We start from the raw sequence: 18218 nt of genomic DNA, 5'->3' as shown, positions 1-18218 counted from the left end.
AAGAGTAAGTAGTAACAGTAAGTACAACTAACTAATTACAATAAGCAATCAGTTATCAGAAGGAAATAGAGTGTGTGTAGTGTGTGTACACAGACAGTGAGTGCACACACGCAGGAGCTAGTAGCCTATGAACAGTGACTGAGTGTCCTAGACTCCTAGTACAGTAAGTAGTAACAGTAAGTACAACTAACTAATTACAATAATCAATCAGTTATCAGAAGGAAATAGAGTGTGTGTAGTGTGTACACAGACAGTGAGTGCACACACGCAGGAGCTAGTAGCCTATGAACAGTGACTGAGTGTCCTAGACTCCTAGTACAGTAAGTAGTAACAGTGAGTACAACTAACTAATTACAATATTCAATTACAATAATCAATCAGTTATCAGAAGGAAATAGAGTGTGTGTAGTGTGTACACAGACAGTGAGTGCACACACGCAGGAGCTAGTAGCCTATGAACAGTGACAGTGAGTGTCCTAGTACAGTTACAGTATATATATAACTACAATACTAATACAATCAGTAGTAAAGGACAGCAGAAATACTCGTATAGAATAGAGAGAAATAAACAGAGGACAGGAGGACAGCTGCCCACACAGGCAAGGCCCTGAGGCCTAAAGCTGTAAGCCTGCAGCAGCTGGCCTGTCTCTATGTAACACAAAAGCTACTAACTAAAATACAATGTCTAACTAACTAACAACAATATAGGTGTGTATAGGAGGTGTATGTGAGCAAAAACGCTAGGTAAATGACCACAATAAAGCTCTTGCTAAGCCAAAGCACAAAGGAGCAACTCTCTCTCTATGCAAGTCTCAGGCAAGGACGGAGAAACGTAACATGGCGGCCGCTATTTATAGGGTAGGGGCTGGCCAGGGCCCCCCTCTGTGATTGGCTGCCGTCAGAGGGCCTGGGAGCCCTCTGATTGGCTCTAAGGACATCAATCTGGGCTATGACTCTATTCGAGCTCGGTACCGAGCTCGAATAGCGCCGTTTGCTCGAATAGCTCGAATAGTGAATGGGCTATTCGAGTGTACGCGAATAGCCCATTCGAATAGCTACAGCTATTCGGAGCTCGAATACCGAGCTCGAATAGCTGGAAAAGAGCTCGAATATTCGAGCTACTCGAATATTCGAGCTCTGCTGAGCACCACTGGATATCACTGCCCTACAAGCCCATTAGCTCTGGGCTATGACTCTATTCGAGCTCGGTACCGAGCTCGAATAGCGCCGTTTGCTCGAATAGCTCGAATAGTGAATGGGCTATTCGAGTGTACGCGAATAGCCCATTCGAATAGCTACAGCTATTCGGAGCTCGAATACCGAGCTCGAATAGCTGGAAAAGAGCTCGAATATTCGAGCTACTCGAATATTCGAGCTCTGCTGAGCACCACTGGATATCACTGCCCTACAAGCCCATTAGCTCCATTACAGGGGCAGCATGCTCACATAACATGGATATCACGGCCCTACCAGCCCATTAGCTCCATCATGGGGCAGCACACTCACCTAACATGGATATCACTGCCCTACCAGCACATTAGCTCCATCATAGCAGCATGCTCACATAACATGGATATCACTGCCCTACCAGCACATTAGCACCATCATAGGGGTAGCACACTCAACTAACATGGATATCACTGCCCTACCAGCACATTAGCTCCATCATAGGGGCAGCACACTCACCTATCATAAATATCACTGCCTTACCGGAACATTAGCTCCATTACAGGGGCAGCATGCTCACATAACATGGATATCACTGCCCTACCAGCACATTAGCTCCATCATAGGGGCAGCATGCATACATAACATGGATATCACTGCCCTACCAGCCCATTAGCTCCATCATAGGGGCAGCACACTCACCTAACATGGATATCACTGCCCTACCAGCACATTACCTCCAGCATAAGGTCCGCTTGCTCACATAACATGGATATCACTGCCCTACCAGCCCATTATCTCCATCATAGGGGCAGAATGCTCACATAACATGGATATCACTGCCTTATCAGCACATTGGCTCCATCACAGGGGCAGCATGCTCACATAACATGGATATCACTGCCCTACCAGCACATTAGCTCCATTACAGGGGCAGCATGGTCACATAACATTGATATCACTGCCCTACCCGCACATTAGCTCCATCATAGGGGCAGCATGCTCACATAACATTGATATCACTGCCCTACCAGCACATTAGCTCCATTACAGGGGCAGCATGCTCACATAACATAGATATTACTGCCCTACCCGCACATTAGCTCCATCATAGGGGCAGCATGCTCACATAACATTGATATCACTGCCCTACCAGCACATTAGCTCCATTACAGGGGCAGCATGCTCACATAACATAGATATTACTGCCATATCAGCACTTTACCTCCATCATATTATTAATATTATCATTTATTTTATTTATAAAGCGCCAACATATTACGCAGCGTTGGACAATAAATATATACAATGATACAAGGATGACAGACATAACAAGGTTATACAACATAGAACAAAGTTATACATGCAGATTGTACAAAATACATGATCATGCGATATGGGCTGGTTAGGTAGGCCCAGTAATACACGTACAGGCTGTCATAGGACAGGAGCACATGATCCTGTAGATTACACTAGGGAATGGAGGACCCTGCCAGAGGCTTACAATCTAAAGGGTGGGGTGGAAACACTAGGTGGGGCTGTTAAATATTCGGTAGAGAGTTACTGTGTGGTAGGAGGTGGGTAGGCCATCATAAAGAGGTGGGTTTTGCGGGCTTGCTTGAATGTGTTAAAAGAGGGAGCAAGTCTGATGGGTGGTGGAAGGGCGTTCCAGAGGGTGGGGCAGCTCTTGAGAAATCCTGCAGGCGGGCATGGGAGTGGGAGATGCGTGGGGTGGTGAGGCGAAGGTCGTTGGAGGATCGGAGGGGGCGACCTGGTGTATACCTGTGAACAAGCTCCGAGATGTAGGTAGGGCAGGTTTTGTGCACAGATTTATACGCTAGGCATAGAATCTTGAAAGTTATCCTGAAATGGATAGGGAGCCAGTGCAGGGATTCACAAAGGGGAGATGTGGATGCATAGGGGCAGCATATTCACATAACGGATATCACTGCCCTACCATCTATTAGCTCAATTACAGGGGCAGCATGCTCACATAACATGGATATCACTGCCCTAGCAGCACATTAGCTCCATCATAGGGGCAGCATATTCACATAACGGATATCACTGCCCTACCAGCCCATTAGCTCAATTACAGGGGCAGCATGCTCACATAACATGCATATCACTGCCCTACCAGCACATTAGCTCCATCATAGGGGCAGCATGCTCACAAAACATGCATATCACTGCCCTACCAGCACATTAGCTCAATTACCTGGGCAGCATGCTCACATAACATGCATATCACTGCCCTACCAGCACATTAGCTCAATTACAGGGGTAACATGCTCACATAACATGCATATCACTGCCCTACCGGCACATTAGCTCCATCATAGGGGCAGCATGCTCACGGAACATGGATATCACTGCCCTACCTGCACATTAGCTCCATCATAGGGGCAGCATGCTCGCATAACATGCATATCACTGCCCTACCAGCACATTATCTCCATCATAGGGGCAGCATGCTCACATAACATGGATATCACTGCCCTACCAGCACATTAGCTCCATCATAGGATCAGCATGCTCACATAACATGGATATCACTGCCCTACCAGCACATTAGCTCCATCATAGGGGCAGCATGCTCACATAACATGGATATCACTGCCCTACCAGCACATTAGCTCCATTACAGGGGCAGCATGGTCACATAACATTGATATCACTGCCCTACCAGCACATTAGCTCCATCATAGGGGCAGCATGCTCACATAACATTGATATCACTGCCCTACCAGCACATTAGCTTCATTACAGGGGCAGCATGCTCACATAACATAGATATTACTGCCGTACCAGCACTTTAACCTGCTGAGCGGTCTGGACGAGCTCAGCTCGTCCAGTACCGCTGGAGCCTGCCGCTCAGGCCCTGCTGGGCCGATTTGGCTCAAATAAAAAGCAGCACACGCAGCCGGCACTTTGCCAGCCGTGTGTGCTACCTGATCGCCGCTGCAGCGCGGCGATCCGCCGCATGCAGCGGCGAAAGAGGGTCCCCCCAGCCGCCTGAGCCCAGCGTAGCCGGAACAAAGAGTTCCGGCCATCACTAAGGGCTGGATCGGAGGCGGCTGACGTCCATGACGTCAGTCCGCTCGTCGCCATGGCGACGAGGTAAGCGAAACACGGAAGGCCGCTCATTGCGGCCTTCCGTGTTACTTCTGGCCGCCGGAGGCGATCAGAAGAACGCATCTGGAGCGCCCTCTAGTGGGCTTTCATGCAGCCAACTTTCAGTTGGCTGCATGAAACAGTTTTTTTTTTATTAAAAAAAAAACCCTCCCGCAGCCTCCCTGGCATTCTTAATAGAACGCCAGGGAGGTTAACTCCATCATATTATTAATATTATCATTTATTGTATTAATAAAGCGCCAACATATTACACAGCGCTGGACAATAAATATATACAATGATACAAGGATGACAGACATAACAAGGTTATACAACATAGAACAAAGTTATACATGCAGATTGTACAAAATACATGATCATGCGATATGGGCTGGTTAGGTAGGCCCAGTAATACACGTACAGGCTGTCATAGGACAGGAGCACATGATCCTGTAGATTACACTAGGGAATGGAGGACCCTGCCAGAGGCTTACAATCTAAAGGGTGGGGTGGAAACACTAGGTGGGGCTGTTAAATATTCGGTAGAGAGTTACTGTGTGGTAGGAGGTGGGTAGGCCATCATAAAGAGGTGGGTTTTGCGGGCTTGCTTGAATGTGTTAAAAGAGGGAGCAAGTCTGATGGGTGGTGGAAGGGCGTTCCAGAGGGTGGGGCAGCTCTTGAGAAATCCTGCAGGCGGGCATGGGAGTGGGAGATGCGTGGGGTCGTGGGCTCCATCATAGGGGCAGCATATTCACATAACGGATATCACTGCCCTACCAGCCCATTAGCTCAATTACAGGGGCAGCATGCTCACATAACATGCATATCACTGCCCTACCAGCACATTAGCTCTATCATAGGGGCAGCATGTTCACAAAACATGCATATCACTGCCCTACCAGCACATTAGCTCAATTACCTGGGCAGCATGCTCACATAACATGTATATCACTGCCCTACCGGCACATTAGCTCCATCATAGGGGCAGCATGCTCACATAACATGGATATCACTGCCCTACCAGCACATTAGCTCCATCATAGGGGCAGCATGCTCACATAACATGGATATCACTGCCCTACCAGCACATTAGCTCCATCATAGGGGCAGCATGCTCACATAACATGCATATCACTGCCCTACCAGCACATTATCTCCATCATAGGGGCAGCATGCTCACATAACATGGATATCACTGCCCTACCAGCACATTATCTCCATCATAGGGGCAGCATGCTCACATAACATGCATATCACTGCCCTACCAGCACATTAGCTCCATTACGGGGGCAGCATGCTCACATAACATGCATATCACTGCCCTACCAGCACATTAGCTCCATCATAGGGGCAGCCTGCTCACATAACATGGATATCACTGGCTGCCCTACCAGCACATTAGCTACATTACATGGGCAGCATGCTCGCATAACATGGATATCACTGCCCTACCAGTCCATTAGCTCCATTACAGGGGCAGCATGCTCATATATCATGCATATCACTGCCCTACCAGCACATTAGCTCCATCATAGGGGCAGCATGCTCGTAATGAGAGAAAAGAGACAAAAGAAAGGGAACTGCGGGCCTGGCTGGATTATGGCTCGGATATTGGATCAGAAATTCTAACATCCTATTGCTGATATTGCTGTACCGTAGTCAGGTGAGAGGATGGTGTCTCTCTTAGGTAATTATTATAGTTAAGTCACTAAACTGATGCATAATGTTTAACCACGTCACCACTGAGGGGTTTTACCCCTTGAACACCAGAGCAATTTTCACCTTTCAGCGCTCCTTCCATTAATTCGTCTATAACTTTATTATTACTTATCGCAATGAAAAGAACTATATCTTGGTTTTTTCACCACCAATTCGGCTTTCTTTAGGTGGGACATTATGCCAAGAATTATTTTATTATAAATGTGTTTTAACCACTTAAGCCTAACTGGATGAGATTTCTCGTCCAGTTAGGCTGCGCGCACTCCCGCGGGTCGCGCGCGCTCCCGCTACCTGACGTTAGCCTAGCGAACAGTGAAAGGGATTATAGATCCCTTTCACCGATCGCATCCCCTTGGAGAAAAGCCGACAGCATCTCTCCTGACGCTGCAGCTTTTCTGCGTTCCAAAAAGTTCCGGGTCTTCTTTCTTCTTCCTGGGAGCGAGCTCGATCGCTCCCAGAACAATTTGACTGTGGCCATCTTGTGCCCAAATAGTAAAACTACACCCACATACATTTCACATTAGACATATACACTTTTTTACATTCAAAATAAACTGTTTACATCCCACACCAAAAATTACCCACATACAATTTTTTATAAAAAAAAAAAAAAATACAATAATAAAAAACAACAACACATAAATAGTTACCTAAGGGTCTGAACTTTATAAATATGCATGTCAAAGGAGTATATTAATATATTTTTTTAAAAATTATGGGCTTGTAAATAGTGATGGACGCAAATTGAAAAATTGCACCTTTACTACCAAATAAAATATCGGCACCATACATTGTGATAGGGACATAATTTAAATGGTGTGATAAGCAGGACAAATTGGCAAATAAAGTACATGGGTTTTAATTATGGAGGCATGTATGAATTTTAAACTACAATGGCCAAAAGCTGAGAAATAATGATTTTTTTTCCATTTCTTTCTTATTCTTCCTGTTAAAATGCATTTACAGTAAAGTGGCCCTTAGCAAAATGTATCACCCACAGAAAGCCTAATTGGTGGCGGAAAAAACAAGATATAGATCCATTCATTGCGATGAGTAGTGATAAAGTTATTGGCAAATGAATGGGAGGTGAAAGTTGCTCAGATGCAAAAAAAGTCAACCCTGTGGGCTTAAGTGGTTAATGGGAAAATAGGAAAAAATGTGGGAAAAAAATTATTATTTTTCAGTTTTTGGCCATTATAGTTTTTAAATAATGCATAACCCATGAAATGTATTTGCCCATTTGTCCCGGTTATAAAACCATTTAAATTATGTCCCTATCACAATGTTTGGCGCCAATATTTTATTTGGAAATAAAGGTGCATTTTTTTCAGTTTTGCATCCATCCCTAATTACAAGCCCGTAGTTTATAAAGTAACAGTGTTATACCCTCTTGACATAAATATTTAAAAAGTTCAGTGTGGGAGTAATGAGTTAATTTATTGTGTAAAACTAATGTGTTTGTATATGTAAAATGCTTTAGGGTGTAGTTTTACTATTTGGCCACAAGATGGCCACAGTGTGTTTGTTTACATGCGACCTGTAAGCGTCCGGAAGGGCGCTTACAGGAAGCAGTACGAGGCTGGATAAATCACAATGATCGCGCTGTTTCTAATAGAAGCAGCGGATCATTGCGGGGGCTTAGATCAATGAACGGGAATGGATTTTCTCGTTCATTGATCTCCGGGCGAGCGGGTGGCGGCATGCACGAGCGGCGGGAGCACGCGCACGAGCGGCGGGAGCCCGGAAGGTACAGATTTCTCCGTCCCTGGTTTTTTAGGGGGGAAAAAAGGGACGGAGAAATTCGTACTGCGGGGGGTAAAGTGGTTAAAGGGAATCTAAACTGAGAGGTCTATGGATGTTTCCTTTTACACAATATCAGTTGTCTGGCTTCCTGCTGATCTCTTTGGCTGCAGTAGTGGGTAGTGGGTGAATCACACACCTGAAACAAGCATGCAGCTAATCCAGTCTGACTTCAGTCAGAGCACCTGATCCGCATGCTTGTTGAGGGGCTGTGGCTAAAAGTATTAGAGACACAGAATTAGCAGGAGAGTCAGGCAACTGGTATTATTTTAAAAGGAAAAATTCAAATCCTTCTTAGTTTAGGTTTCCTTTAAAGGGGCTCTATGGTAAAAAAATTGTAATATTTTAAATATGTGCAAACATAGACAAATAAGAAGTACGTTTTCTCCTATGTTGCTGTCACTTACAAACAGTAGACGGTAGAAATCTGACAGTGGTTTTGGACTAGTCCATCTCTTCATAGGGGATTCTCAGCAAGGCTTTTATTGTTTATAAACATATTCCCTAAAAAGGATTTAAACAATGATGCAGGCCCGCTTCCCTGCTCGCTACACAGTTTTTTTGGCAGTTGGACAGAGCAACTGCCATTCACTAAGTACTTTTGAAAATAAATAAATCCCTGAGAATTCCCCATGAAGATATGGACTAGTCCAAAACCTGTCGCTTCTGTCAGATTTCTACTACTTACTGTAAGTGACGGTAACATAGGAGAAAAAGTAATTTATGGCTCATTTTACTCTGGAAAAAAAACATACTTCTTATTTGTATATGTTTGCACATATTTTAAATTTAACAATTTTTCGCCATAGTGCCCCTTTAAGTTTATCATCCTGGGTGGCTCTGATTCTGTAAGGAATAAAGCATGACTTATCCCAGGTTTAGGTTGATGGATACTGAACTTTATTCCAGGAGCTGTAATGACTTGCTTGCAGCATGCAGCTGGTAGAATATGTGTAAACAAATTGATTTTTGACAACTGTTGTGGTTTTATCCCCAGAAGTTCCACGTCAGGGCGTTGGGGACTGGGGCACCAACACTAGTGTAGATTATTTTATATAGCCTATGCCAGAACATGCCAGCTTTTATGTGCAGAAAAGAGCCCTCCATGCCACATTCACGGAAGCTCTTGTTGGGCAGCCAGGGCACCATCTCGCCCTTCTGTCAGGGGTCATGTACCAGTGCATTAGTGCTTTATCATTTGTTCCTAGTAGCAACATGTTTCCATATCTCATGTGCGTCTTCTGTGTCCTGCACCATATTAAGGTTCTTCTCCCATTTAGAGACATACGTTGGTTTGAAGATATTGGATAGCGATTTTGGGCAATCAATGATATTAGTCCTGCCTGAGGCTGGTGTTCTGTGCCTCTGTGCTGAAATGCCATCCTAGTAAGACATGCATCTGATTGCCCAGCAAAAGGTGAGAAGGATTCTGGGAGGTCACATGATCTCACTTTTATCTCTATTAGCAAAATACACAGATGACTGATGAGGTGAGGAGGATTCTGTGATTATCATGTGACATTGTTATTCATCTATCTATACAGAGCTATTCTCCAGTGAAGTTTGGTGTTCATGTGACCATCACGGTGCCCCCACCTCACTCCCTGACATCTGAAGGACACAAGGAGAAGATTCTGGAAATCACCAAGAAGATAATGGAGCTGCTAACAGAAGATGTAAGTGCTGCTGGGAATTATGGGACATTATCCAGTAACACAAGGGGTGTGTCTGGGTGGTGACTGTATCATTGTGTGTGTTACACTCCTATAAGGTGTCAGGCTCTCACTGTCTTTTTCCATACAGGAGTGGCAGTATTTAGAAGAACACAAGGATCTTTACAAGGGCACCATGGTGGAGAATCAGCCGCCCCTCACATCACCGGGTAAGGGGAGACTTCCATTTCTTGTAAAAAGGGAAAAGTATGGAGGGTCCACCTAGATTTTCCCATCATTTGCTAAACACATACTGTATACAATGTATTCACTGTGTGTGTTTCCTTCAGATGGATCCAGTACTAGAAACCCACTAGAGAGGTGCACAGGTCCACTTTATTCCCAGGATTGTCCACAAGAAGATACCACCATCCCCCACCATTATCAGGTAGATGGGGCTGATGTTACCCAGAGACTCCAAATTGTGACACATTCTTTTCTTCTGCATCTGCTGTTACCTGTGTTAAGATTTTAAATTATTTCTCACTTTGTGCCCTTAGGATGGAGAACTTATACATGGAAGTGCTGTGGTTAAACAGGAAGAAGAAGAGATGCATGTGAGGGGTGATCAGCAGTCTATGGAGCAGGGGGGCATGATGAGGACAATTAAAGAGGAAGAAGATGATACGTATGTGAGGGGTGATGTGCAGTCTATGGAGGAGGATGACCTGATGAGGAGAATTAAAGAGGAGGAGAAAAATGAGACATATGTGAGGAGTGATCAGAAGTCTATGGAGGAGGATGCCATGATGAGGATAATTAAAGATGAAGATGTGGAAAGTTTATTGAGGAGTGATCAGCTGTGTATGGAGGGGGGTGACATGAATGGGACACATAAAGAGGAAGAAGAAGAGACATATATGAGAAGTGATCAGAAGTGTGCAGAAAAGGATGAAATGATGAGGACAAATAAAGGGAAAGAAGAGACCTATGTGAGGAGTGATCAGCTGTCTATGGAGGAGGGTGACATGATGAAGACAAATAAAGAGGAAGAAGAAGAGACATATGTGAGGAGTGGTCAGCAGTCTATGGAGAAGGGGGACATGATGAGGACAAGTAAAGAGGAAGAAGAGACGTATGTGAGGAGTGATCATCAGTCTATGGAGGAGGGTGACATGAGGACAAGTAAAGAGGAGGACAATGTTACAGAGGGCAGAGCAGGTGAGTAGACTGCATTACATATAGAATAAATGTGTATCTTATTGCTGTTATGACTGTCACTGCTCACAGACTGGCCATATTAGGGGTTATGCTATGCAATCATTTTAGATTTTTGAAATCTAAACAAAATATCATTCCTGATTGTATTTGGTGACAGCTTAATAACAATAGCAGTACAGACTTTCTGATGGATTTGGAGTGCCCTGTTCTGGTGTGTGGAGAGGGGAGGTGGTGGATGTGTGAGAAGCATCCCACTACATCTCACAGTAGAGATGCAATGCTGGCCTCTCCAACTCTGAGAGTGACTATATTGTCATATGTAGCTATAATCACCGATTATTTCAACCAATAGAATCGACCATATGTGGTTTAATCTAGCTCTACCAGCCTGTAATAAGCTGATAATGGCAATTTTGCATTTATTTTCTTTATTTGAACAACTGGAAACAAGAGAAAAAAAATACATTCACAAGGGGCAAATGGGTGACAGGCGGATACAATGGTAATATAAATGTTGCTCTACAAACATAACACAGTATTCTTGCTATAATTACATAGAGGTCTGTTGTCACAAGAGTAACACATTGCTTCCATTGTCTCATCAATCTGTACAATTTACTGCTTTCCCATGTATGGCCAATGCTTTAGCTATAGGGATGGTCAATGAGATGCAATTAACTCCAATTAGTATGCAAATATAATGTAAATTGTATGCAGCTAATCTCATTTATCAGGAAGTGAATTTAATTGGCTGAACTCCAAGATACATCTTTCAGGCTGATAAGTAGTGATGGTCCGTGACATGCCCATAACTCTGAGATGGGAAAGTTATATGCTAATTATATGCAAAGCTTTGCAGCTGCTGCATCTGGCCCATTTACTGAATCAACTTGGAATTCTCAGCATCTCACTGACCATCCCTAATTGATAATTGTTCCTCACCTCAGAATTCTCTAACAGGAAGTGATGATGTTTCTCTATTTGCAGCGCGGAGTCCCGGCATCAGGAACCTCTCAGAGACTCGTCTCTCTGTATCCACAGACTGTACAATGGATGATGATGTCATTGGACAAGAGTCTCCTGCAGATATCCTGGTTACCCCAAATATTTCCCCAGACTCCCCTCACCTGTCTAACCATGAGGGGCCTCATACCCAAAACTGCTCTCCCCCTGCTGGTAGATCTTATTCCTGTTCCACATGTGGGAAAGGTTTTGTACGGAAATCACATCTTGTCATTCATAAGAGATCTCACACTGGTGAGAAGCCCTATTCATGTGCTGAGTGTGGGAAATGTTTTGCTAATAAATCAAATCTTCTCAAACATGAGAGATCTCACACTGGTGATAAGCCCTATTCATGTGCTGAGTGTGGGAAATGTTTTGCTAATAAATCAAATCTTCTCAAACATGAGAGATCTCACACTGGTGATAAGCCCTATTCATGTGCTGAGTGTGGGAAATGTTTTGGAGAGAAAGCATGCCTTGCTATACATGAGCAATCTCATACTGGTGAGAAGCCTTATTCATGTTCTGAGTGTGGGAAATGTTTTGGTGTTAAATCACACCTTGTCAGACATGAGAGATCTCATACTGGTGTTAAGCCGTATTCATGTGCTGAGTGTGGTAAATGTTTTGTTCAGAAATCACAGCTTATCATACATGAGAGATCTCACACTGGTGAGAAGCCTTATTCATGTGCTGAGTGTGGGAAATGTTTTGTTCAGAAATCAAATCTTCTCAAACATGAGAGCTCTCACATTGGCGATAAGCCCTATTCATGTGCTGAGTGTGGGAAATGTTTTGTAGAGAAATCACACCTTGTCAGACATGAGAGATCTCACACTGGTGAGAAGCCCTATTCATGTGCTGAGTGTGGGAAATGCTTTGGACAGAAAGGACACCTATTAACACATAAGAGATCTCACACTGGTGAGAAGCCCTATTCGTGTGCTGAGTGTGGGAAATGTTTTGGTGTTAATTCACACCTTGTCAGACATGAGAGATCTCACACTGGTAAGAAGCTTTAGTCATGAGCTGAATGTCAGAAATGATTGGTTGAGAAATCTGACCTTGGCCCTTATTCTCCCTTATCCTCCTGAGTTTCCTTCTATGAGTTTATTTTTCATATTCCATTTATAATAACTTTTCAGCCCTTTTTAACTGAAAAAGTACCAAAAGTAGATGCAAAAGTACTATCAAAATGATTTTGAGTATTAAATCATATTAAATTAAATTGTGTGCTGGAGGTTTAAATGGCATTTTATTGACAATTCTGAAAGTATCACCTATGAAAAAAACTCAGGAGAAAAAATAAATTGCATCTGGGCCCTGGTTATTCATGAGATCACACTGGTGAGAAGCCCTATTCATGTACTGAGTGTGGGAAATGTTTCAGTGATTAAAGGGGAACTTCAGCCTAAACAAACATACTGTCATCAAGTTACATTAGTTATGTTAATTAGAATAAATAGGTAATATAATCTCGTACCCACTGTGTTTTAAAAGAACAGGCAAATGTTTGTGATTCATGGGGGCTGCCATCTTTGTCATGGGGGCAGCCATCTTTTTGGTGGAAAGGAGGTGACAAGGAGCAGGAGACACAGTTCCAACTGTCCTGTGTCCCGATAACCCCTCCCAGCTGCACACGCTAGGCTTCAAATGTCAAATTCAAAATGTAAAAAAAAAAATTGCACCAAAACAGCAGAACGAGAACAACAACATCAGAAATCCCATCATGCTTTGCACAGCATCAGGGGAAAAAAGCCTGGGCAATTTTCTTCTGTGCAGCTAAAAATGAGGCTTGGATAAGAGAAACAGAGTTCTGATGCTGTGAAACTGTTAAAGAAACACCAAGCCTTTTCAGTGCTGCTGAGTCGATTTTTAGTCCAGAGGTTCACTTTAAACACTCCGAGAGCAATTTTCACATATAGGCGCTGCTCACATTAATTTGCCAATAACTTTATTACTACTTATCATACCTAAATGATCTAAATATTGTGTTTGTTTTTTTTTAGGACAAATTAGGCTTTTAGTGTGTGTTAATTTTGTTTAGTAATCGCCTTATTTTCTATGCATTTTAAAGGGAAAATAAGGGAAAAAATAGAAAAACAAACCATTTCTCCAATTACATCCATTATAGCTTTACACTAAACAGTGCTAACTATAAGTTAAACCCACTAATTTTATTTGCTCATCCATCCTGGTTATTGCAACATTTAGATTATGTTCCTAGCACAATGTATGGTGACAATATTGAATTTGGAAATAAAGGTGTCTTTTTCTGTTTTTTTGTTTTCTCATTGTATACTATTGATGATTACAAGACCTTATTTTCAAAAATAAAAGTAATATACCCTCATGGCATACATATTTAAAAAGCCAGGTACCTAAGGTATATATACTGTATATATATGCTTTTTCTTTTATATTCTGCCACTTTGTATTCATTTTACAAGTCTTTTATTTTGGTACAAAATATGCAAAATTTAATTTATTCTGATTCAGTTTGTGACAAAAAAGAATACAGTAGACATGCGCCTCAACCCTAAAACGCTCTAAACTCTATTCTACTACCTACCACGGTTAAAAGGCTACCACATATTTATCTTGTACTGTTGCTAAAACTGTCCCAAGTTTGATCATAATTCTGAAAATGACTTTTTATGTTTGATTGAGTTTGCCCCTACCTGTTTTTCATGTGACGTGGGTCACAGCTTTTAGACACACCAAAATGCATTCTACTTGTCACGGTTAAAATGATACCACGTTTAGTAACAAACTGGTTCTGCACTCTCCACAACAACCCTGGACAAATATATTTGTCCAGTTGTCTTTAAGTGGTTAATCATGCCTTAATACACATAAACTGATATTTATCAGAAAACAAAATTGGATTCCCAAAAGGAGAGCTTATATATACATATAAAATATAACTTTTATTGTTCTACATAAAAACCATATTGTTGTGTTTACTTTCCCCTATATGAGGTAGGTATAATATTTCTGATAATAAATTCGACCTGCAGGTCCAAATCACAATTGGTCACACCTATTCCTCACTAAGAACAAGAAGAAGAGAGGAGCGCTCTCTGGTGTATTAACTTTTTAATTGTACTGCTAACCGCAAGGCAATAAAATTTTATTGCCTTGCGGTTAGCAGTACAATTAAAACGTTAATACACCAGAGAGCGCTCCTCTCTTCTTCTTGTTCCTGTGTTTTACCAGCCTTCTTACTTTGATCCCTAAGTAACTATTGGAGCAGCACTCATTGGTGATTTGACGAGTGGAGACAGTGACTGATTGAGCGCAGTGGAATTGTGCATTCTATTCCTCACTAAGATTGCTTTGTGCTAATAAAAGACCCCCCACCACAAATCCAACATGAGAGCTGTGCTCTTAAGCTCAGTCAAGCATCTTGACTGAGCTTGAGAGCACAGCTCTCATTTTTTATTTTCTATATATTATGATTGCAATGTGATTTTCTTATGCACCTAGCACCCTAGCACGTAGCACCTTCTGTCCCAGACGGCGGCTCCATTTTAGGGAGCTGAAACATGTTGGATTTGTGGTGGGGGGTCTTTTATTAGCACAAAGCAATCTTAGTGAGGAATAGGTGTGACCAATTGTGATTTGGACCTGCAGGTCGAATGATTGATTTAGAAATATTATACCTACCTCATATAGGGAAAAGTAAACACAACAATATGGTTTTTATGTAGAACAATAAAAGTTATATTTTATATGTGTATATATAAGCTCTCCTTTTGGGAATCCAATTTTGTTAATCATGCCTTTTCAGACATAGGAGATGTCACACTGATGAGAAGCCCTATTATTATTTATTATTATTATTTAATGCATTTATAAAGTGCCAACATATTATGCAGTGCTGGACAATAAATAGGGATACATACAAAACAAACAAGGGGTGACAGACAGAGGAAATAAATGGTTATACAACAATAGCACAATGTTAACCATTTAAACAGGGTATGAGATGCATGATCATGTGATTTTACAGAGACCCAGCAATTCAACCTTGAGTTAGTCCATGGGAAGGGTGTAATTGCTGGGTTTGCAAGATCAAAAAGGACACACTAAGGGGGGAGGGACCTTGCCAAAGGCTTACAATCTAAAGGATGGAAAAGGTCACTTAAGGTAGGGCTGTGGAAAAGGTGCTCAGCTGAGTTAAAGTGTGATAGATGGGGGAAAGCAATTTTAAAGAGATGTGTTTTGAGGGCTTGCTTGAAAGTGTTGAAGGAATGAGTACGTCTGGGGTTGTTGCGAGTTCCATAGGGTGGGAGTGGCTCTTGAGAAGTCCTATAGTCATGCATGGGAGTAAGAAATGCATGGGGCAGTCAGGCAATGATCACTGGAGGACTGGAGGGGCGGGCAGGTATATATCTGTGGACAAGGTAGGTTGGGCAGGGCTTGTGCACAGATTTGTAGGCAAGGCAGAGCGGTGGTAAAATTTGCACAGTGAGAAATGGCAGCGCTTTCAAACAAACCTTATACCTCAATGATTTATCTGCACTATAGAGAAAGGGGGGTGTTAGCTTCAGTGATAATATGTGCACAAATTATGACCTAATGGACTTCCCCACGGCGGTGACATACCCCCTTGGGGAAGATCTAACACTAATCTAGCAATAAAAACATAATATTCCTTGTGCTGCTATTCATAAATGGTATACACATTTCATAAAACAAACAGACAAATGACCAGAGCTCAAGGATGCACCTGAATTGTAAGCCAAGAGAAGAATTGCAGAGCCCCCCTGGGGCTGAATACAAGCCTTGAATGCAAAACAGATGCAAATTATGTGCTAATTCTAAAAATTTGAAAGTGAATTTAAAACAGTGAATGCAGCTAGCCACTAGTATACTTACGTTCAATGTGCACAGTGAGACATGGTAGCGCTTTCAAACAAACCTGCCTCTGACTGCAGCTGCTGTCTCCTCACAAGGCAGGAGTAAAAAGAGGTTCAATGACCCGATTTTCAGGCTGTGAGGCTGGTCTTGTGTTGCTGTACGAGCAAAGGCAGATCTGGGTTGAGTTTCCACATGGAGGCACCGGCACCATCTTGCCTGTCAAAGGGAATAGAGGCTGGGAAAAACTCTGTAAGTTTGCGGGGTGTGCTGCATTCTTCTTTCTTTCCCTGTCCTCAAGGAGGTCTGCAGTGCTTCAGGGAGTGAAGAGCAGAGAACAAGTCACCGGGATCGTGCTATGGAAGCTGCTGGGAACTGCGGTAAAGTATGCAGGCCGTGGGACTAAGCGGCCATTATCCTCAGCTGCAAGCAACGCCTCCGCCTACCATGGAAATTAATGATTCAGTTCTACACTACGATCGTCGAAACCATTGAGTATGACTGTCTGGTTTGGCTCATGCTCTGTATGAGACTGTAGCGCATCATCCAATCAGCAGAAAGAATCATTGGCTGTAGCTTACCTCCCCTGCAGGATCTTTATGCCAACAGGTGCAGAAAGAGGGCAACCAAGATTGCCTCTGACCCCTCTCACCCAGCTCACTCCATCTTCCAGCTCTTGCCTTCAGGAGTAAGATTCCGGTCAATCGCTACCAAAACCTCTAGACACAGGAACAGCTTTTTCCCTCAGGCGGTAGCTATGCTTAAAAGACCACGATAGCAAAAAAAAAAGTAAGCACTTAACATCTGACATAACTAATATGTTTTGGACTAGTCTATCTTCTCATGGGGGATTTTCAGAGTTTATTTTGTTTTCAAAAACATTTCCTGAACTGCAGTTGGTAAGTCTAACTGCCAAAATATTAAGGTTCCAGCCAGCCTCCCTACTCACTTGCACACTATTTTGGCAGTTAGATTTGGCATCTGCCATTCAGGAAATGCTTTTGAAAACAAAGAAAACCCTTAGAATCCCAAATGAGGAGATGGACTAGTCCAAAACCTGTCAGTTCTGTTCTAACTTCCTTCTTTTTTTTCTTTCTGTTGTGGTCCTTAAATGCAGAACCACACTAGAGCTGGATAGCATTACAGCACAGAACTGAAAATGAACACTTCTCATCCTGTTTACTGCCTTTTTAATGATTTACTGTCCTTGACTTCTAATACCTACAATGTTTGTCCATGTTTTGGTTTTGCCTGTGTCTGTTTAAGCAACTGCCAAGTCAAGTACCTTTTAAGTGTAAAGTTATTTGGCCAAATAAAATTGATTCTGATACTGATGTGCTGGGTGTTGGAAATGTTTTGTTCAGAAACCAGACCTTATAATTCATGAGAGATATCACACTGATGAGAAGCCTTGTTCATGTGCTGAGTGTGGGAAATATTTTGTTCAGAAATCAGATCTTATCATTCATGAGGGAGATCACACTGATGAGAAGTCTTGTTCATGTGCTGAGTGTGGGAAATGTTTTGTTCAGAAATCAGACCTTATCATTCATGAGGGATATCACACTGATGAGAAGCTCTGTTCATGTGCTGAGTGTGGGAAATGTTTTGTTCAGAAATCAGATCTTATCATTCATGAGGGATATCACACTGATGAGAAGCTCTGTTCATGTGCTG

General features: G+C 42.7%; 1 protein-coding gene across 3 annotated transcripts in view; it reads left to right on the top strand.

The window, feature by feature from the left end:
* Positions 1 to 12913, top strand: part of LOC137535039 (zinc finger protein 572-like) — a 120328-nt gene extending 107415 nt beyond the window's left edge. For 2 of the 3 annotated variants that reach the window (XM_068256801.1, XM_068256802.1), the window contains exons 2-6: positions 9345 to 9476; positions 9604 to 9682; positions 9803 to 9900; positions 10013 to 10673; positions 11661 to 12913. In XM_068256801.1, coding sequence (XP_068112902.1) covers positions 9456 to 9476; positions 9604 to 9682; positions 9803 to 9900; positions 10013 to 10673; positions 11661 to 12700 — 1899 coding nt within the window. In that variant the 5' untranslated portion in view covers positions 9345 to 9455 and the 3' untranslated portion in view covers positions 12701 to 12913. Of the gene's footprint in view, positions 1 to 9080; positions 9218 to 9344; positions 9477 to 9603; positions 9683 to 9802; positions 9901 to 10012; positions 10674 to 11660 lie in introns of all 3 variants that reach the window. The other variant, XM_068256800.1, reaches the window with a different exon arrangement.
* Positions 12914 to 18218: the final 5305 nt, after the last annotated feature.

The sequence above is a fragment of the Hyperolius riggenbachi genome, chromosome 10 (assembly GCF_040937935.1).
Source record: "Hyperolius riggenbachi isolate aHypRig1 chromosome 10, aHypRig1.pri, whole genome shotgun sequence".
Lineage (NCBI taxonomy): Eukaryota > Metazoa > Chordata > Amphibia > Anura > Hyperoliidae > Hyperolius > Hyperolius riggenbachi.
This window is presented reverse-complemented; position numbering and strand designations above follow the sequence as displayed.